At 40.5% G+C, this 22,236-nt stretch overlaps 1 protein-coding gene across 14 annotated transcripts in view; it reads left to right on the top strand.

Annotated features, from left to right (window-relative positions):
* Positions 1-22,236, top strand: part of tnk2b (tyrosine kinase, non-receptor, 2b) — a 48,453-nt gene that overhangs the window by 6,865 nt on the left and 19,352 nt on the right. For 6 of the 14 annotated variants that reach the window (XM_026312751.1, XM_026312754.1, XM_026312760.1 and 3 more), the window contains exon 3: positions 12,864-13,074. The exons of 2 other annotated variants lie outside the window; for them this stretch is intronic. In XM_026312751.1, coding sequence (XP_026168536.1) covers positions 12,994-13,074 — 81 coding nt within the window. In that variant the 5' untranslated portion in view covers positions 12,864-12,993. Of the gene's footprint in view, positions 1-12,863; positions 13,075-20,713; positions 21,413-22,236 lie in introns of those variants that run through there. 6 more of the 14 variants (XM_026312753.1, XM_026312752.1, XM_026312749.1 and 3 more) reach the window with 4 other exon arrangements.

Genomic DNA, 22,236 nt, shown 5'->3' with positions numbered 1-22,236 from the left:
ATGTGTGTTTATGTGAAGATAAACACTTAAAAAAAAAAAGAAAAAACAGGCAGTGGCTGTGGTTGACCGTTTCCTATTTGTGTTTGCATATCTGAAGGGGACCTGTTATGTCTGTGATTTATTTATTTTCTATTTGCAGGACCAAGTCACTGGATAACAATTCTTAGCTGATGATGTCAAGTAAGAGAAAATGAGAGTCACACTAGAGGCTTTAATAGAAACCCCTCTGTTTCTGAAGCGCAAACAGACCCACGCACAGGATGCTGGCCAGCCAGACAGGTGTCCGCAACCCTTAGTACAAAAAGAGAAAATAATCCAGTTTGTTTTGAGAGCTAAAATGGAGCAGAGAGGAAGCATGAGAAACACACATTGAGTGTGTACAGTATGTGTGCCTGTGAGCGTAGGAATTGTGCCAACATGTCTTTGTGGCAGTGGATGCCCTCATGGACACTTAACTTACTACCTGTTCAGTTGTTTACTTTTCAAAACCATATCATCTGCTTTTAGTTCTGTAAATGAATTTGTAATTGGAGCAGTGGCAGGTGTGGCGTCCTTCCTCTGCCAAAAGGGACACTCAGCTCAACAAAGGTGTGATGTGTAATTTGTTGTCTAACCAATAAAATGTTTTATAATTAGTGTTATTCAAGTACTATAGTCAACTTAATTTTGAATTACTTGTTACTCTGGCTTTTAAAATAGCGACCAAGTGAAGAAAGGTGAACAGAGAAAGTATGAGGATGGAGGGAAAGGGACTAAAAGGGAGTGGGGGAGCAAAAAGGAAGCTCCCAGAATAGCAGTAGTAACCAGTGAGTGTGCTTTTTGTGGAGAGTGCAGCTGAATACTTGGAGGGCCTCAGGGGCCCAGACTGACAGACGAGAACTCGGAGGAAAAGGAGCCTCTGGAAGTCACAGTCTATAAGTGTGTGAATGGGTGTGAGAGTGAGGACAGTGTTATTTTAACACCAAATTTAAATCCAGCTGTCACACCATCGCTGTCTGCATGCTCCAATCTGCTTACTCATCAATCTACCTGCAGACCAGTTCTCATATCTTTCATTGCAGTCTTACACTTCCTCACCTTCCCTTTCACCTTTAGCTCTTCTTTAACTTCATAATCATTTCTCATTTGTGTTTCCCCACACAGAAACACAGGTGTTGCATTACCACCCCCCCGAGGACTGGCGTGCTGTCTGTCTTTTCTGAGTATATTGTATGTGAGCTGTGTTGTTAACGCATCAAGTTTCCTGATTAAGTGATCCTGTAATAGATCACCTTGTGACACTGGCAGCTCATAGCCACACACTAGAAGACTATAGAGATTTACATAGCTTTTAAATGTAAGCTCTGCTTTTACATCCAAAAGCAGAGAGCAGAAAAACAGACCAGTATACATTTGTCATTAGCTGTGTAAGCACAGGTATGGATGTAGTGTATTATTTGTATCTAGTGTCAGTTTATTGCTTATAGGCTCAACAAACTTTGTGTCTAATTGAAAGGACAGAGTTTAGTTTGTTTTCCTTTATTTTCTTTGTATGTGTTTGTTTAATGAAAATTTGCTGCTGTTTCTTTGATAAACTGCATTTCTGTTACTTACCTTTTTAGTCTTTCCTTCTGTGCTTCAACCATGCTGAGATGTCCACACACAAATACACAATCAGGGCCACAGCATGTAATGTTGCCTCTTATCTATATAGTGTGCTCATCACTCAGTCCTCCTGGGTAGATGGGACCGGAAGAGCAGCTTACATATTGACCAGACACACACATCCACACACATCCACACACTCACACACACACACACACACACACACACACACACACACACACACACACACACACACACACACACACACACACACACACACGTGCACACGCACGCACGCACGCGCTCCTGTATGATGCAAATCCGCACTCTTGCAGGTCTGTCTCAGGGCCCACATCATCGCCCACACACATACTTGCACACCCACACTCACTGTGCTCTTGCATCATACACACAAGGAAAACCACATTGACAATTTTTTATAGTCAGAAGCAGGTGCACAGAGATTTGAAATTAAAAGTTTGAAAGCCTTTTTTTTTTTTTTTTTTTTAAACCATGTCTAGTTATTTTAGTTATGTTCCAGTTTGACAGTAATGTGTATATTGAAGCTTGAGCATGCATTAGAATAGAATAGAAATTAGAAATAGAAATAGAAATTAATAGAATAATGTTAGGAACTTATTACAGAGGTGGATGTGAATGTGATTTTTCTCAGGATGTTTATTGTTTGTATATGCAACATGGGAGTTTATGTTGTTATGTTCTAGTCCTTTTAAAATGCTATCTCAGAGGTTATAGTGAGTATGCAGATGTATTTGGTTATGCTGGCTTTTAACGTTTCTCATTGCCAAACTGAAGGATACACCACACAGTTCTGCATGTCATCATCAGTCTTAGAGAGGGATGTCTGTGTTTTCCAAAAATACAAGAGATTATATACTTTGAAGCTGCGAACAGACATTACAGGTGGTCTACAGTTTGTTAGCCTTGTCTCTGATGACATACTTCACCTCTAGTACTATGTACTTTTATAATTTCTTTCATTCTGAAAACTCCAATGTTTCCAACAGGACATCTGCTCTGCTGTTTGTCAGACTGTTCATACGCATTTCTAACCAGATACTATGAAATCTGGACAAATAAGAATTTAAAGTTTGGTTTTTTTTTTCTACCCTCACTGTTTTTAAAGAAACAGTATTATATTTGAGCGGGGAAATCTGATCTGTTCGTGTACTGTACACCTGCCTCAACAACATGGATGAAATCTGCTTTTGATGTTACTTTGTCTTCTTACTGACACAGGCTGCCCCCATGCGGCCAAATGGAGAAATTATAATTGCAGGCAGTTGCAGATATACAGTCACAGAACATCATTTACAGTAATCACATTATTCAGTGTACAAAATACACCAAAAGCTGTGGCTTTGAACTTTACATATTTAATAAAATAGATACGTTTTTTTCCACTGTGCTACATTTGGGAAACAGGAAAAGGTTTGCCTCCAGTTTAGTGAAATGCCTTACTCAAAAAAAAAAAAAAAAAGCCCATTTAACAGTTATATCAGATTCAGTGCAGTTTTAAGTTAAAGGTAACATATTATATATATATATATATATATATATATATAGTATATTTTTATACAGTATATAATAATTTGTAAATGTATGCAACTTCCAAATAATGGGAAATAAATTTAGATGACGATTTAGATGATGATTTTGAAAAACTGCAACACAAACTGGTCATATCATTCCAATATGAATCAAGATATTTCCAAAATACTGAAATATCGCAATACTGAAATAAGTGCAATTTAAATGGATGGTACAGTACCATATACGGGATCCGGTTTGGATCCAGGATGGTAGGGTTGGCATATGAGCTGAGGGTGTGAATGAGTTAGTATGTTCAGTGTCACTTCAATGTCACCACACAAACACAGCCCTTGGCATGATGTATGAGCAGGCATCCAGATGGCAGTGACACACAGAGAGCTTTAGTTTCTGATGATTTGCATACCACATCATCACCTGTGACCTTGGCACCAGCACACATCCAGATTAAGTGAGACACTGGGGCCCTCATCTCCTGCTCCTGTGCTCCCTAATCCTCTCCCCTGCTTCCCTGCACAGTCCAGTCTTGCCCTGCAGGCTTTCGATTGCCCTCTTAAATCCCACCTGTTTAGCTTGCAGGGACAGAGGAAAGCCAACACCACACACATTCACATGCCCCTTCAACATTTCCTAGTAAGACAGCATGAGAGCTGAGGATTATATAGCATAGAGCTCTATCTATCCCTCACTGTCTGTCACATTCACACAAATACACACATGTATTCTCTTTTTGTTGCTTCACCTCTCTCACACATACACCTCAGTCCACAGTGGATTTATTACACGTGCCTGTTCCCCTCTGATTCAGCAGAAGTGGAAATCTTTCTGGGAAAGGGGTTATGAGACAGGATATATTGAGGATAATGTTTCTCCTGACAACTCAGTATGACATTGTGTGATCAAGAGTAAATGGTAACAGTAAAATAAATCATTAGGAGGTCTGACACTGTGCCCAACCCTGATTATGTCAACTGAGCATGCTGGGTTTGGGACAACCATTTTTTTAATAGCGCTTTTTATGAGGTTTATGGTTTTGAACTATCCTTCTTGATTAAAAGAACCACTGTGATACTGTACATAGTAGGAATGTGATACTTCAATAATTCAAAATGCAGTAGGGTAATTTGTAACTGACTCCCACTGCCAAATTATTCCTTATTATTTTATTCTATTATTCACTTTCTGTTATTAAGAAAATGTATATACTGTATATTGCCTTTTTTTTTGGAGAGAGTGCACATTAATCAGGACTGACATTTCCAACATTTGTGTAAATGTGCTGCTTACTTGCATCTGTAGTCTCTGCCTATAAAACTTTGTTGGCCCCGCATTGCACAATACTGGAAGAACTGGCTCTCAAATGAACCTAGTCTCTGACCCCTGCCCTTAGCCATGGGGCACCTATTATTAACAGTAGAGACATGAGAGGAACGGAGGTGAAAGCAAGATCAGTATTCAGCCTTCAATCTAGGGATGGTGCAGTTTGTGCTTACTGCCTTAGGCCACGAGGGAACTTTCTTTCTTCCTTTATTTTATACACATTTCTCTACTTATCAACATGGTTATTTCAATTCAATTAGGGTCCTCTGATTTGGGAAAGTACAGCCCCTTCGCACTTTTGTTGTACTTTATGGTGATGTAGTGCTGAAACACTGAGTTAATTAATATACTGAAAGATAATTGTGAATTTGAAATGCTGATAATTTATCAAGAGAAATGCCATCGACTCTTCCCTGGTTTTTATATATGAGCCTATCCGCCAAAGCAGAAGAGTAATTGAGCTACTGTAGAATTTCTCCACAGCTCCACCCTAACCACAGCTACATCAGTGTCCTCACTGGCCAGTGACGCGTTTACTATGTCAACACTTTCCCAGGAACACTGACCTCAGCACAGTAGCAGAGTTGTTGGTCAATCTCATTCTGTCTTCTTTTATCAAGGAGTAGTGAATCATATGGTAGCCCACGTCTGTCTGCTGTTTTTCACCCTTGGTGAGGTGAAGTCATCGCCTAAGTCACCACAACTTGATCTTTGACTATAACCTGTGTGTGGGTGTTGGTACTATGGCCCATAAGAAGAAATATTTCTTTTAAAATGGGTGTTTTTTTTTTTTTAGTGTTGGTTGCAAAGGAGATCCAGGTGGTCCCAGCAAAACAGATCTGACCCTTTTAAGTTTGTTCATAAAGAACCTGACTTTTAATTTACAGATGTTCTTCTTTTGTCTGGTCCTGATTGATTTTTAAAAAAAAAACTTTTTAGAATAGTTGAAATCTCATACACAAAGAGGATAGACCGGATCAATTGGTAAGACCAGGTATTTGTGTTAAGTTCTTATGTGAAAAGAGTCTGATCTCATCCAAGTCTTTTGTTCTCTTGGGTGGCTGATAAATAATCTTTTTGAAATTATACCAAAAATTCAACTTCCACTGATTTTACACATGAATGTAGATGAATTGTACACATGAAGGTGTGTCAGTCAACCCTGGGCAACACTCTATTCTCAGTTTCTACAACACAGTCGTGTGGCTCCCCATCCTCAGCTATAGGCATTAATGTAGCAGGATTAAAAGTTGTACATCGTTCAATTGTGAGATGTGGCTGTGAAAGCAATGTAGTCATGCAGGACAGATGTTTAGCTGGTGACATGTATGCTAATCTTGTTTTGCAACAACAGGACAGAGACTACATGTGGAACCTTTAGTGTCAGAGGATGGAACAACATGATGTTTGCTGAAGCTTGGACTGTCATGGAGGCTGCAATAACAGCTTGAATACACTCAGGCATTGCTATTGGATCCAATTGGGTAGAATAATAAGCAATAGGCCTGTTTTTGTTCCCATAAGGCTGAGTCAGCACTGAAGTCATGTGACCATTTTTACAATCTACAGTTTGCATAAACTCATTTTTCATGATTAGGCAGTCCTAAAACAGAGGTGCTGGGCAGGGTCTTTTAAGATTATTAAAGGCTTTTTCAGCAATTTCAGTCATTTTATTTTATCATAAGTTGCCATAGGTGTGTCATAAATCAATTTCAACAATGGACTAGACAACTCTGAATAGTTTGGTATCCATGCTCTGCAGAGATTTGTCATACTTAAGAAAAACATCATCTGTCTTTTAGTTTGTGGTTTTGGTGCTATAAGTATAGCTTCTTCTTTGTGTGAGTCTAGAGCTCTCCCTTGCTGTGAAAGGTTGTGTCCTACGTATCTAACTTGCTTTTTCCACAGCTGTAGTTTGTTCTTACTTACTTTGTGTCCCTGTTCTGCCAGAAACTTAAGCAGAGCTATGTTGTCTGTTTTGCATTGTTCTTGTGTTTCAGAGCATATCAAAATATCATCTACATACAAAAGTATTTGACTTCCTGTAGGAGGAGAAAACTTAGCTAAGAACTGATTTATAAGTTTTTGTACCAAACAGAAATCTGATCTTCAAGCCTTGCACCATCAATGTTACTTTAGCTTTTTTTTTTTAAAGCATAATTTAATTTACTTCTTCATGGCTCAAATGTTAGCTTCAGTCAGATGTGAGTCTTGTAGCTTTTTCTGCTGTTCAGTGTGTGTATTTTGCATCTGACCTTTTTTTTTTTTGTTGTCTAGTCATGCAGAGTAGCCTGCTCCTCCCTCCTGCTGCAGCGTGTCTTTCTCTGTGGGCAGCTCTTAGCCCAGTGGCCTGTCTTTTTACAGACATAGCAGCAGTCATGATCAACTATCTGCTGTCTGCCAGGTCTCTGGCCGCGACCTCGTCCCTGTCCCCTGCCCCGGCTCTCACACCATGGCTTGTCACCCTGGAAATAACTCAGAAACCATTTCATTATCATCGTTAGTGAAAAACACTTCAGCTGTTTTTCTAACTTTCTTTTGTGCTTTTGCTCTTTGTTAGAGGACAGTAGCTGCATGCACAGCATAATTTTTTGTCTCTGTCAGGACACATGTTTTCCAGCCAATTTGATGCTTTTGAATAAATCCTGAAATTTCAGGTTTGAGGCCATTAAAGAAGGCATCCTTTAACTGCTGCGCATACGACCCATCCCCATTTTCTGCAGCACCTTCAGGTACTGATATTCCACTATGAGTGTTAAACATCTCTTTCAGTCTGTCTTCTGCATAAGGAGATTGAGGCCGAGGCACAGGATCAGAAGGCGCTGTGGGAGGAAATATTGCTCCACCAACAGCGCCCTCCTCTCCCTGGGTGCACAGAGGAAGCTGATCCAGTGGTGGATTATTAGGATGAGGAGGTGGTCTACAGCATGACATTGTTTGTTCATCTGTAAATTCAACAGTTTACTCTAAATACAATGTTGGTGAAGAGGCTTTAACTGTTTTTCTATTTGCTCCTGTCTCTCTTCTCCTTCCTTTCCCTCTGTCCCTCTCTGACTACTCTCTGCCTCCTTTAACCATTCTTGTGCTGCAAACGGCCCTTCTTTTCTCCGATCCTTCTGATTAGAAGAGTTTCTTACTCTTTATGTCCTTTACTGAGTTTCTACAGTCATCACAGTTTAACTTCCCCAAAAAAAAAACATACTTATTTTTCCTTTTGTCTAATTTTTCTATATTTTTAGGATCCTTTTGATGCATCAATTTTGCGTCACAGGTGACTAGTTCTTCTAATTTAGTGTTCTTATTACCCATTTCATTTCTTTATATTCAGTTACTATTTGTTTTTACTCACTGCTATTTATTTATTATTATAATAGGCCTACACTTATTATTTTTATAGGCTCCTTCTCCCCTTTTGTAAAATTAATTTAATTTTTTACAATTTCTATGTTTTTATATTCTTCCCTTGGTACCAATACTCTCTCTTGGCCTTATCCTCAAAAGCACTTTCGACGCTGCACCAGGGTTCTTTTTTGTTCCGGGTCTCCCACAGACTGTGGGGTTAGTTTACTTTGGGTCTCCCACAGACCGCTTTATGGGTTCGTCCCGAGTTTCTGATTTCCTGAAAGCCCTGCTCGGTTTTACCGGAATACGTTTGAGCCAGTGTCCCCGAGGCCACACAAATTTCGGTTTTGTTTGAATTCCCGAACTCAAGTCAAGTCAATGATATTTTTAGTCAGAGTTTCGTTTTGAAGCCACTAACCTCTCAGCCTGATATGAGCCAGTAACCCACTAACACTCTACTCTGCTTGCATGACCTCAAGGACCCAGGACCCACCCGGGGCTCCCAAAGAGCCAGAAACTCCCATTGACTCCCTTCACACAAAAATCAATAATTTCACACTACTTTTTTTTTAAGTCCCTACTCAATTCACTTATTCACTTATAAAATTTCTCTTACCTTACAGGAGTCTGTCTCTGGTCTCTCTTTTCAAAATTCAATCGCGTCACTCCTCTCCCCTCACAGCAGATCCCAGCTTCTCAATGCTCCAAACTGTTTCCTTATGGGACCGGGGCGGAGGGCTTTCAGTCAGGAGTCTTAGACTCCCCTGTGCACGGTTTTTAAGTCCAAACCTGGAAGGAAGAGGAAATATTGCAATCCAGGATGAGCCCCCAAGTTGTTAGGTAAATTCTTTTAACAAACAGACTCAGAGGACGAACTTCGGTAAGATTATATAGAAGTTGTACTTGCAAGGAGTAACAGTCACACAGCACCTTGGTACAGCATGAGGATCACTGGCTATTTGCAGTCCAACACATCAGTTTTCATGGTAACACAAAAGGGAGGTGGTATCACACAGAAAGACATCTGGGCCCTTATCAAATAGTCAAGGGTAGAGCAAACTGTGCTCACTGAGAGCAACAATTATATTTCCACAATACACAATAAAACAACTGAGAAGTGTTTCAGTTATACTAAAGTAAGGTGGATCAGGTCACAGGAGGGTAAACATTTTAATTTCTCTAACAGAAGTGTAGTGCTTTTGGAACTTCATCCATTTATACAATATCTAAATCTTTGCTGCATCATTTTTATCCATCGTTTCTTTAGGGGTGCAACCAATAATTCTTTTAATAAACAAATAATCAGTTGTTAGCTCTAAATTGTCAAAATATTTGTTGGTTTTCTGAGGTTTTGTCCTCCCAGCAGTCTTAAGCTGCAGGATATTCACTTCAAAACAATAGAAAATACTGTCAAGGCTGGAAACAGAGAATGTTTGTTTTTTCTGTGTTAGAAAAACACAAACAGCTAACTGATTATATAAACAGTTGTTTGCAGATATTTAGTCTGCTGATTGACTGACTGTATGATCATCAATCTATGCAATTTTTTCTGACCTGTCCTTGTTTTTTAATCTCTATCAAAGTGCGATATCTGGATATATACAGAAAACATAAATGTACACTTTGTCTTTGACATAAGCAGTTACAGTACAGTATGTGCAATTTGTGTGATAATTATATATCCATTCTCACATAGTATTTTCATTTTTTATTACAACATTTTTTATTATACTGATTATTTGTGTCAGTTATCCGTTAGTCCATACATTACATAAATTGAGCCGTTCAAGTCTGATAAAGTTCCAAAGAAAATGTAATAATTTCCACAGAAACATGACACACAATGACTTCTGCTGTGCTGTCCAGTTACTACCCTGATTATATTTCCATCCTATGAGCCCTACATCAGTTGTAGACATCAGAGATTTCATCCAGCTCCTGGTCAAAAGCTTACCGCTTCCCCCAGAACTTGCAGTCTACCCACCAATAGTCATAAAGAGACAGGAGAGACGCAGGAGTCACTGTCTTTAAGGACTCTGTGTCTTAAAGGGACTGTTTTAACGGCCTGTAGTGTTTGGACTGGGAATACTGCACTGTTACACCCACAGCCTGTCTGCACTGCTTCTGCTTACTCTTCATCACAAGGGCAGAGACGGCGGACATGTTTTAACAGACTCAGCTTTACCTTCCCCCTGACAAAAGATGGCTTACAAATGAAGCCGCTCGGGTCAAAGGTCTCAGTCCTAGTATTTGTATTTTAGAACAGATTTAGGTGAATAATGAAGTATCTAAAATGAACAAAGTTGAAAACAAGGTTTCAGAGCTCCAGAGTGAGACAGATTTGGTCACACACAAAATTTTTGTTTTGCCTGATCTGAACATTAACCCGAAGTACAATAGCTATACTGTCTGTGACCAGTTTGTTGTGGTGACTGCAGACACAGATGTTGTGAATAACTTAAACATTGTGATCAATATCTTTTCAAATATACATTTGAAAACACTTGATTATGTACAAAGTTTGAATCTTATTTACAAAATAATTACCATATAAATAATTACCATATAAATAAATAAATACGTCAGAATTTCTCACTGAAATTACATTTTCAATTGAAGAGACATCTTCTGGGCAGAAAACGTCTGTGTACAGGATATGTAGGCTAAGTATGTAAAATATATCAAATCTAGATGTTCTTTTAGTAAGGAACATGTACTATACTGTGACACCATATAGCCCACATTTTTCTGATGTTCCAAAGGAGGCCACCATGGTCTTACTGTCTTCTTTTAGATTAATGCCCCAGTAGAACAATACACAAAAAATGGCATTGTCACATGATTATTTTTATTCTACTCAGTCGTGTCCTCTGTACTCACCAAATGCAAAACAGACTGCAATGTTGCGTGTTAACATCATCAGAGAGCAGTGGTGAGCAGCAGTGACCCCACATGACACCTTGGCCCGCCTCCATTTGTCATGGCCAAATGGCAAATCATGTCTCTCCCCCGCTGCTCATCTTTTCTACTGTATGGCTCATTAGTCCTCATTAGTCTTGTGCATTTTCAGCTTAATAAAGGAGGGTGGAGGTGTTTCCAAAACTTGGACTATAGATATAACCTGTGTAATGTCAGTGACTTGCCGATTGCTGTACATGCAATTCTGCTAGAAGCTGCAGAAACCTACATCTATGCAGCGTTTCTGTGTTTCAGTTTAATGGAAATTTTTGTCGATTTGTGTGCACTTGCCTTTGTGTGGAGGTGTGTGCATCTTTGTGGATATGTAATGTAATATAGCGTGTAGCTCACGTGTGAGCCGGATTTAACAGAGCAGAGGAAAGGCTCTGGACAGTCCTGGAATGGGCTGAGAGAAAGAGACAGAGAGGTGGTGGTGGAAGATAGCAGAAATATGATAGGAGGAGGGAAAAGAAGGCAAGTGTTTAGTATGGGGAAACAGAAGAATAATCAGAAAAGAAAGCATGAGTCAAATCTCCCCGACTGTGCAGTGCTGTCAATGTTCGAGCTTTGCTCAGTGGCATCACCGTGCCTGCAAATGTTCCACTGCAAATCAGGAAAGACTATGAGGTACACACACACACACACACACACACACACACACACACATTCACATACACTGTTCTTTATTCTCCCCCTCCTCCCCCATCCAGATGTCCACTCAGCAAAGATCCAGATGGCCTGGATACTCTGCCTATAGTGTAGAGGTGCTTTTGACTCACAAAGCAGCATGGTCGTGTTTTTCTCCCTCTCAGAGGGAAGATTAACTCTCCTCATTAGGGCTCCCCCGCCTCTCCTCCCTGTCTGTCCTCCCCCTCCCTTCCATGCTGGCCTGCCTCGCTGTCATTGGCTGCTTCTATCAGGACCACTGCTGACTGGATCGCTGTGACTACAGGACACAGGAGAGCGAGGAGGAGGTGGTATGGGTTGATGTTGCTACGGTAATAGAGGAGGCAACCACTCACCACATCACTGAGCCAGAGGCTGGAATGGAAAAAAAATTCTAGTGAAGGGGCGTGGAAAGCGAGTTAGAGGGTGAGAGACTGAAAAGAGGATAGGAGGGAAAAACAATAATAACAGTAAGGGATTAGGCATCGACCGAACAATCAGGAAGTCCATTTAGGACAAAGCAGCATTTAAAATCCTCCCAGACTTTAATTGTGATCGTCACAGTTGAGCTGCTAGTCTGATTGGACAGCAGATCAAGATTAGTGAGGAAAAAATAGAAGCACACAAAGGAAGGCTGAGATAAAACAGGTGAAAATGGCTCCTGGACGATATTGTTGTGATGTTTCACTCCTGGCAGTGAGTGATTGGATGTAAGCTGGCTGGAGTGATGCCTGGGACACGGAAATAGAAAGAGACGGGGGCATCGCTGTATATGAAGAGCATGCGTCAGCACTAAGGCAGGGTGAACAAGAGTGGTCGGCGAAAGCCAGTGAAAGAGATGAGCGAGATCTGGGTAGAGTGAGAGAGAGATTGAAGCTAGAGGTCATTACCATGGTGTGAGATGGGATGACAGAAATAGAGCCTGCCCGATTTGTCACCACCAGTGCCACACCTTGGCGGCATCATCCTGGCTCTCCATCCCGACTGCGGCAGCTCCATTGAGAACAGAAAGGATTTCCTTGTCTTGAGGGACGATAACCATCAATGAATTAATTTGGAGTTTTCCGTTTTGATGCTTCTTGAAGATTCACACCACAGAATTGAAGGGCAGACTGTACTTAGTTCTTTCATTTTTCTCCAGATAGAAGAAGAATAAGAATCGCTGCATGCACTAATGATGCACAAATATTCACTGACCAGTGCACAGCCCTGTTCACAATGTGAAAATGTGCAACTTATTGTCCAGCAATTTTCGGTGAATGCTGACACAGCCTAAATGAGCAAGACAACGAATGTGGGAGTCCTGGAGGTATGCAGCGACACTATACATAGCTGAATAGTTAGAAATATTGTGCCAAGATAGATGAAACAATGCAACACTGTACTGTGAATGACGTATAGAATACTGTACTCATCTTCAGCACAGACGTCAAAGTGGGCTGACTGACTGACTAATCGTGTGGGTTACTCAGTGACTGGAGCTGTGGCTGTCTGAGGACTTTACGGACCCAGAGCCCTGGCCAGGTGCCGGCCGGGTGTTGGAGACGTACCATGGGTGAGACAGCAGAATACCAGAGGCTGCAGGAGACGTCAGAACCTGACTACCAACGCTTGCCCAGTGATGATGAAGAGGTAGACCTCTACACTTCCCTTGATTATACACACCGCTTTAGACAAACATGGATGACAGTTAGACAGTGAGCAGAAATTTCAACAGGTATTATGATGGTGTCAAGGGAAAAATTCAAGGATGTGAGAGGATGTATGGTTTCTGAGGTAGGAATGATTCTCATTGTTTAAATATTAGAAAAGAATTATAATCATTGAATTTTGTTTTACAATATGTATATCTGCTTGAGCTATAGCGTAGTGTTTTTAAATGAATTAATGATGACCCGTATTCCATTGAGCTGCTTCGCTGACAGGGTCCTGTTGTTCATGAGGCTGTCACGCTGCCAGGGCTTACTGAGACACTTGAATAGAACAGAGCCCTTGTAAAATGTTCATGGTAACACCTGTGCTTTTCCTACTAAGACAAGTCAAATGTCACCAGTGAAAAGGCATAAATCGCTCTAAGTACCCATTCATCTGTCACACAGGACACTTTTATACTTGTATGTCAACCATCACATACCCACGCTCACCATACACATCAGCTCTCGCCCACATCCAAGGCCAAGCCCTGTGTGCCGAGTTATGGGATACAGAACCATGAGGTTATTGATGAAGTGCTGCCAAATGAGTGCGTGACAAATATGACATTTTATACCTGCCTACCTCTTACACAACCCCCATGTCTTTATACAAACCCTGTGATGTCCTGACAGGTCTAGCTGTTCTTTTGTTTTGGATAAGGCCAGTTTTTTAAAATATGGTAGCAAGCTGTAAGGAAGCAGACTGGAAATATGGCAAAGAAAGAGGTGGTGTTGTTGCTGGCTTCTAACTGTACATCTGTACACATTTTAAAGAGGGATTCTTAAACCTTACTTTTTTAAATGAAGTTTGATGCTGTTGTCAGTATTGAATGTGTGCAGAACAATGGAAACTAGAGGTCGGAAATTAAATCAGGCAGGTTGATATTTTGTTTAGTATTTTCTTATAACATTGTGCTTTTCAGCAGATAAAGAACATGAAATCGTGGCACAGATATGACAAGCTAGCTTTCCGGTAATTTTGAACCAGTTTTACCATTGCATAGTTTGGCCTTCTAACTTTTGAGATGTTTGGCTTTTTTGTTGAAAACAAATCAGGCAACGCTCTTACTCCGCTGTATACTGCCATAGACAACCAAGGGCCAAGGATGAACAGAAAACACCATGGCTGAATGAATGTGTTGATCTGTGCAACAGTTTTAATCTCATGAATATTAATAGAGTCTGTATTCTACAGATATATTTCTGAGGAGCACCAGAAGACTAGTGAGGTAGCGTGACTACTGCCCCTCATGAAAATCTGCACTGGTTTAGTGCAGCAGTATATTGTTGAGCATTTGCTGTATTTTTACAGTAGATAGTGGAATAATAAATATTTTCCATTTAACTTAATATAGCACATGCTGTGTTTGTTTTTTTTTTTTTTTTTTTTGGTTCAGTCATGACATTTGACTGACATTTTTCACTAACACCCTCCTTTCCCCAGTTTTAGCCAGCTTTGGGGGATCATAGAGAGCATCACTTAGGATGGGTGTATTTCCAGGCATTATGCATATTAGACCAAGCTACCAAAACAGCTTTTGTTGACAGAAGGTGATATTTAGGGTCTGTGTTGGCTTGAACACAGCTTGTTTGTATCCAGAGCTCCTTTCCTTCCCCACAGTCAACTCTTCTCCATGTTGACGCCCATTACCACCACATAACACCTCTCCCTCTCTTGACCCTGTGAACAATGAGGTGCTGGGGAGGAACAGTGAAGGGCTTTAAGGAGAACATGAAAGTCAGATTTTGGCAGAGGGTTACTATCTGTGAGATCAGATATGACGCATCTTTGTCTGTCTGTGCATGCAGGCATCATGCCTTTCTCTCTTTCTCTCTCTCGGCTGTAAGAGGGATTAATCGTGTGTTCTGCTACTCCTTTACTTGGCTCTTGTCAGTTTCTGCCACCCAACACCAAACCGCAGATTGATGTTTTGCTACCAAAAGGTTGCAACTTATTTTAGAAATGCACTGGCAGTATGCCCATCCACATCCAATAAGCTATCTTAATTGCCAACACTGTACGTCAGTCAGAATCCAGCCGACGTTAGCTCATGTCTTTGCATGCCTGTCTCCGTACAGTAAGCATCGTATTACAGAATCAAACGTGTGTGTGTGTGTGTGTGTGTGTGTGTGTGTGTGTGTGTTTTAGTACTCAGACATTATGCAAACCTCACACTTGATTCTTCATAATCTTATTAGCCAGCAAGACATTAATTTGATGTCAATTCATAATACAATCATGGTCAGACATTTAACTGAGGGTTTACAGGATTACCATCTTTTCATGTTTCAGTTGTATAGCCAGTGAGTCATACTGTGTATATGTGTGTGTGTGTGTGTGTCCATGTCAATGTGTGTCTGTGTGTGTGAGAAAGATAAAAACTAGATAGGAGCAGTAGAACAGGTCTGCACTGACTGCTTCATTGAGAATGTGAGGGTCCAAGGAAGTCGAGCATATGAAAAGGTGGAATTTTGGAGTGTCGTTAATTCAAATTTCAAAGTCCAAGATAAAAATTACTTATGAACCATCGTAACCCTTAAACTCCTATGAGTTTAATCTTTTATGAGTAGCTGAGGAGTTTCTTTCAAAATCCCAGAAAGCCAAAGAGTGTTATAATTGCACAATGGTTATTCTGCCACTCTATGACATTAAGAGTTCATCAGAGTGTCTCTGGGTGGGTGGATTTGGTGTACAGTGATCTGTAAGCGCCTAACAGAGGGAAGGAGTCTGAACAGTTTGTGAATAGGGTGTGAAGGGTCTAGAGAGATGCTCTGTCCATGACCATGGACTGGTACACATCATGGTTGGAGGGGAGATCGGCCCCAATGATCCTCTCTGCAGACTGGATTGTCTGTCATAAGTTCATTTAGTTTCCAGTGGACATTCACACTTTACAGGCTCACAAAAAGTCATATATGGACTTCGCTGGTCTTGTCAGAGTAATTGATTGAACACACATCTGAATTATTGCCCCATCAGAAAATGAAGAGGTTTATGTGAATAGAAAGAGGTGGCACAGCACCAGTGTTCAAGCTGTTTTCATTGTGGACTGTAAACAGCAGGGCCATTTTCCTTTCAAATAGATTAAGGATGTGTGTGATTAGGATTAAATATAGGCATGTTTTTATAAAGTAAAGGCTTATAATATATCATATGCTCATGTTTCTGTGTGGAGATGTTTTTTTTTTTTGACAACCAGTCATGGTCCTCAGAAGGATGTGTCATACCTAACAATGGGGTCAGCCCCACCTCCTCGCTGAGATAAGAGTTTTTACCTTTTCTTTGCTCAGAGTTGCTCTAACATTGGAACATTAGCCCTAAATCACTCTTTAGTTAAGACTCGGCTAAAAGTTAGAAGCTCTCTCAGAGGATTCTTAGATGTTTTTATGAACCTTACAAAAAACAGGTTCACAGCGAGTAAGTCAGTGTCATTGCAGCCTTTGCAAATAGAACAGACATTGTGCTTTGCACTCATCACTGATTACTTAGCAATAGTATATTATTTTAAATATGTAACCAAAAAATCAAAAGAAATGTGAGCTAAAGATTAAAGCACCTTTCACTGGTGAAGTGTAATATACACACACATATATATATATATATATATATATATATATGTAGTATAATAAAATAACTTTCTCCCACAGGACGTTCCTCTTGCATGTCATCGGTCATCTGTCTCCGTAGTATGATTTGGTGCTACCTAGTGGTGTCTCAGTGTAGCTGCAGGTTGACTTACTGAACATTAATCACATTGGCCTTATGTCGTTAGTCCTTAGTCAGGAGGCAGCTGATGGCACTGTGACACATTCCTTCCACTGAAAACTACCAAGCATCAATGTAACTCAGAAATCTGATACTCTACAGTCACTGTACAGTGACTGCTGCACTGTTGCATGCTACTTCATACAGCATCCACTATCACCACCATATTCTCTGCTTTTATCCTGGCCCTGATCTGTCTGTCTGCAGTGATTTTAAAGTGTTCCCTAGTTCAGCCTCATTGTTGTCTGCTGCAGATAATGTCTGTCTGAGCCAGGATGTGGACACACACAGACCACCAAATTGTGCAGAACCACTTCTTTCTCTATCTGATGTTTTTCTGGAAAGGGGTTATTCTTACTTAAGTGTTCAGACTTTAAATTCAGCAGTTGATTAGTTAAAGAATCTGGCTCGTTGCGCAACAGCTAATTTTGAGGAATTTGTGCTCTTTTGTCATTTGTTTCGTAGTCGTGTGTTACATAACTGTTACCGTATTTAAGCAAACACAATTCTCCTGTTTGTCATAGCAGTAACATTGAATTTTTTTTTTTTAGCCATTCCTTCTCAAAGCACTTTTGCTAACTGGCAGCTGAAAAGAGTTCTCAGCAGAAATGATGTGGACTTGAGGGAATTTTTATGCCATAAATGGCATAACTCACTTCAGGGAGTTGTTTCCTGACTCTGTGTGTGTGTTTGAGTGTATGTGTGTGAGCACATATGTGGTTTAGAGGGGAAAAGAGAGAAGGAAAGGGTCTTTGTTTTTTCCCTCTTGTCCCATCACATCCTGTGTGCTTGATGAGTCTTTAGTGACAATGAAACTGATGATGTCTGAATGTGTAAATGAATCCACACTTAAATAATACACAGCGTCCCACTCAGCCCCCACAGCTGTTTCTTATCACACATTTGAGAAACAAAATACAATGCACTGTTAGAGGCTATTGACCATTTAAAAAAAACATATATACAGTGAGTGTTTTCACATTAAATATAAGGAGAGTGTTTGTGGTTTTAACTCATTATCTTTTATTTACACCCAAATAACATGCAAGCTTGATTTAGTACCTTGATTCAATCGTGCAATGACAGAGCCAAAAATCACACACACTCTTGTTCACAAGATCTTTATCATCATGAAATTAGGCATTTGAATGAAAATGAATTTCACTTGAAAGACAACAATTTCATGAAGTGATCGAGTGTGGAGGATTATTTAGTTCTTCAAGTTTATAATCATATTATGAATGTCAATGATTAATCAGTTATAGATTAATTGCCATTAATAACTTCAGTGTTTAAAATGTATAAGCACAGTGCAGAATATGAGTACACGAGGCGTAATTGTCAGAAAATGTGCTAGTTTTGTTTTAGCACCCGATCAGGCCACTAGGCGGAGCCTCTTCCCATTTAATGAGATGGTGTTAACGCACATTGGCCGCACAGTTTATAAAGCTACCGCACCTCCTTGCCATCCAAAGAAATAAGTGTCAGTGTGGTTTTCTGTGTTAATTGTGGAAGTTGTGTTGATGAATATCACAGCGTAAAGTTGTGAAAATTCTGCAGAGTTGTCGGCACAGCTAGCTGTCTGAGTCTGTGTTAACGTGGGCTGGGAATCGAGTGTCAGCTGAGACCATCACTTTAGATGTGGTGCTAAAATTCAGGACAAGCAGTACACTAAAAAAAAAAACATGCTTCAACATAATCAACACAAAAGTGTGTGTTTCCAGCAGCTTTAGTAATGTTAGTTACAATAATGGACTCACAAGTCACTACCATTGTGTAGTTAAGGTATGTATATTCTCTTATATAAAACCAGTAAGAGTTCAAACTGGGGTAAGTGTTTTTCATATATTAGACAGCATTATAACTGTTATCTACTGATGAGGGCTATTTTTGATAAAGGAAAAATGGGCTAGACTAATTTTATGGTGAACAGATATGTAAATGTTAGAAATGGTTTTATTATAGAAAAAGCTTCAAATTTGCCTCCCTATATAAGACACACTGTCCCAGTCTGATCTCAGAATTTGGTATCAGGGCCAATGGAGACATTATTAATATTATTATTATTTTTATGTGATTGGTGTCAGCTATATTGAGCATGATCAAGCCTGATGCTTTTAACTTGAGATGTCATACAGGTGTCTTATCTGCAGCACGGCATAGATAAATGTAGCCAGTTGTAATTGCCTAATGCTACAGTACATTCAATTTGACACAACACCTAAAAAATAAACACGCTACAGAATACAGTAAGTTCATTCATCACATTTCACTGTGATGAGGCATTCAGAGGAATTTGATTTGTGTTGCTGCTGTGAATGTTAAAGTGTAAAATCCGTGTTGCAACAATAATAATAATAATAAATATTAAAGTCAGGCCCTTTACGACAACATCTCCCATGTTCCTTTTCTTGCCCTCTATGACTTCACTGTCTGCTCACCTCCCTTCCTTCCTCTAGCTAATAGGCAGAGTGGAGTGGCTGTGAATGAGGGGTGGCGGAAGGAGCAGGGCAAAATACCAAAAAGCAAAAATGTCAATAGATGGATTAACTTGCAAATTACAAAAAAGGGAGTGGGTGGAGAGGGCAGAAATTAGAAAGCTTGAAGCTGACTGGTGTCAAAACACAGGGTGAGGGTGGCTTGCTGCTGCTAAAGGTCTGAAAAGCAGCTGGTAAGGGTTTGTTTATACTCAGCAGAGTGGGAGAGAGATAACATTTTTGGAGGATTAGAGGCAGGAAATAAAAGGCAGCACCAAATAAAGAAGAAAATGCAACGGGTTGGCCAGACCCAAGGGAGGAGGGCAGAGTCGGAGAAAAGGGTTTAATATGGGAGTGAAGGATAGGGAGGAGAAGGCTTAGGGCAGTGGTAAAAGACTGGATAGATGTCACTGACTTACAAAAGGAGTCTGGGAGTTGACTGCAGTTAGGTGGCCCGGGCAGATCTTCTTAAGATAACTGATACTTACTTTCCAGCTGTAACTGTCAAATGTCTGCTGACCAGTCAACAGGCTTCTGTTTGAACTCTATAACATGTTGTGGTGGTGTTGATGTAATTGTTTAAACAGGAAAGTAGATTAGTCTGCTGTTTCTATGCCAAGAAAAGATCTAGGCTGCAGGTGTGTGGAGGTCTGCATTGATTAGTATGTTGATGTTGGTGTTTTTTTAATCAACCTATTGTTTAATCCATAAAATGTCAGAAAATAATGAAATGTCATTGTCTTCTGTTCAAAAATCCCAATAGTGAAGTTTCTTCACCATGGTGAGTTTAGGGTAAGGAGGCTGAGAGATGAGAGAGGGAGCAGTGGAGAAGGGGAAGGAGTGGTTGTATGTGTGTATGTATGTGTATGCGTGTGTTTGGGTGGTTGCATCACAGGAAACAAGCTCTCCATCCCACAGCTGAATGTGACCCTTTGGCCCTGGATCAAATGCTGCTCTGGACTGAATACCATGAAGCCTCTGTCCTCTGCACCACGCACTGCTCTGCACTGCACGGACCATCAGACTGCCTGCAGCAGAAGGGGGGGGGGGGACAGAAAGATAGGGTGAAGAGTACAACAGGGAAAAGTACTGCAGGAGAAAGAAAACATGAGTACATGTGTGAGAATGGGATAAGAACTTATGAGACAACAAAAGAACAAGAATTAAATGAGAAGAAACAAAGAGTTCAACACAAACACACATTATTGTTCTCTGAAACGCCCGAGATCCACATCTTGTTGCACCCTAAAGTGTGAAACCAGAGACGCTCACTCACTCCGACTCACACGTCTCTGCTGCCTTCCCGACTGGAGAGCAATTGAATCAGGGAGAAGTCACTCCTATTTTTAGCCCCACGCTCGATGGAAGGATGGAAAAGCAAACAGACAGTAGCTGCATGCGTAAAGATAGAGAGCAAGCGAATGAGTGAGGGAGGTCTGTGTGAGGACGAGAGGGGGTGAAAGGAATGGAGGAAGGAGGAGTGACTTATTTGTGAAGTTCTGCAACTTTGGATCACTGTTTAATTGCTCTCTGAGGAGGACACATGGCTGGACTGGGCAGAGGGCAGAGCTAGGAGGCTTTCTCTGCTACGGACAGCAACTCTTAAGTAGTTTATAGTCTTCTGCCACATATAAAACTGTCTGAGTTCTCTTTTGCTCATCAGAGTGCTACATGAATGCCTCTTTGCCTTCTCAAGGGAGTTGAAGCTAAACAAGAGGCTTACAAGAGGACGGCCCCACCATGGAATTTATGTTCATGCTTGTAGGAAGTTTTTCTTCTCCCTCTCAGGTTTGGAGCCGTGGCATCCGAGAAGCATGTGCGCTTCTTAGAATTCCCTCAGAGATCTGGGATGTCAAACTGGGAGGATTGTGGCTCTGGTAGTGCTTTAAAAGCCAAGCAGCTACCTCTGGACATTTTATTGCGTCTGCATATTTTTTGCACCTAGAGTCATCCAGACCAAGGAATTCAGGATGCGACGTTTTGACAAGCTGAAAAAGTCATTCCCTTTCCTGGCACACTTTCATGTATATCGAGTAAGTTTGGTGTCTCTCGTGTTTACCCAGCTATTCTGACATTTTTGTTTTTTGTGGTAATATGACAAGGATTATTTAAATAGTCACAATCATGTGGTTTATCTTAGACACTTTAATGATAGAAGTGTGTGTGTGTGTGTGTGTGTGTGTGTGTGTGTGTGTGTGTGTGTGTGTGTGTGTGTGTTTGTGTGTGTGTGTGTCTGTGAACTCCAGCTGGTGTGAGGTTGTCCTCTGGGACGGTTCTTGTTATTACAGCAGGATGTTAGAGGAGAATAGATCTGATACAGGACATGGCTTTGGCCAAGAGGTATATGTATGTGTGTGTGTGTGTGTGTTTGTGTTTGTGTGTTTCTCTGTGTTTCTCCACCACTATGAGGAATGATTTCAGGCCAAAGGTATTTTCAGCAGGGACATCATGTTATTTCTCCTCCATACCCTCTCTGAGTCATACATGTTGGGTTTTTTTGTGTCTTTGATTTTATTTTAGATTTGTTAATATTTTTCTAGCATTTTCTGTAAACATTCATTTAATTTCAAACTAAAAACATCTTTTCAGTGCTTTATATTTTTAGCATTTCTACAATAACTCACTATTTAGATACCTAATGTAGAACTTCTGACCCTGTTGGGACTCAAGTCACACCTAAAAGTCTGAACATAGCCTTCCTCCTGCTGACCTCACACCTCCACAGTGTGTTTCTCCCTCACCATCCCAATATAGAACAAGTCAAGATACAAAAGCGGTTTTCTATATCACAACGTTGTGTCATTTAGTGACAATAAGATGTATCATATTAGAATCAACCCATCTTAATCACCTCTGT

This window comes from Mastacembelus armatus, chromosome 17, assembly GCF_900324485.2.
Source record: "Mastacembelus armatus chromosome 17, fMasArm1.2, whole genome shotgun sequence".
Classification (NCBI taxonomy): domain Eukaryota; kingdom Metazoa; phylum Chordata; class Actinopteri; order Synbranchiformes; family Mastacembelidae; genus Mastacembelus; species Mastacembelus armatus.
The sequence above is the reverse complement of the archived record's forward strand: the minus strand, read 5'-3'. Positions and strand labels throughout refer to the sequence as shown.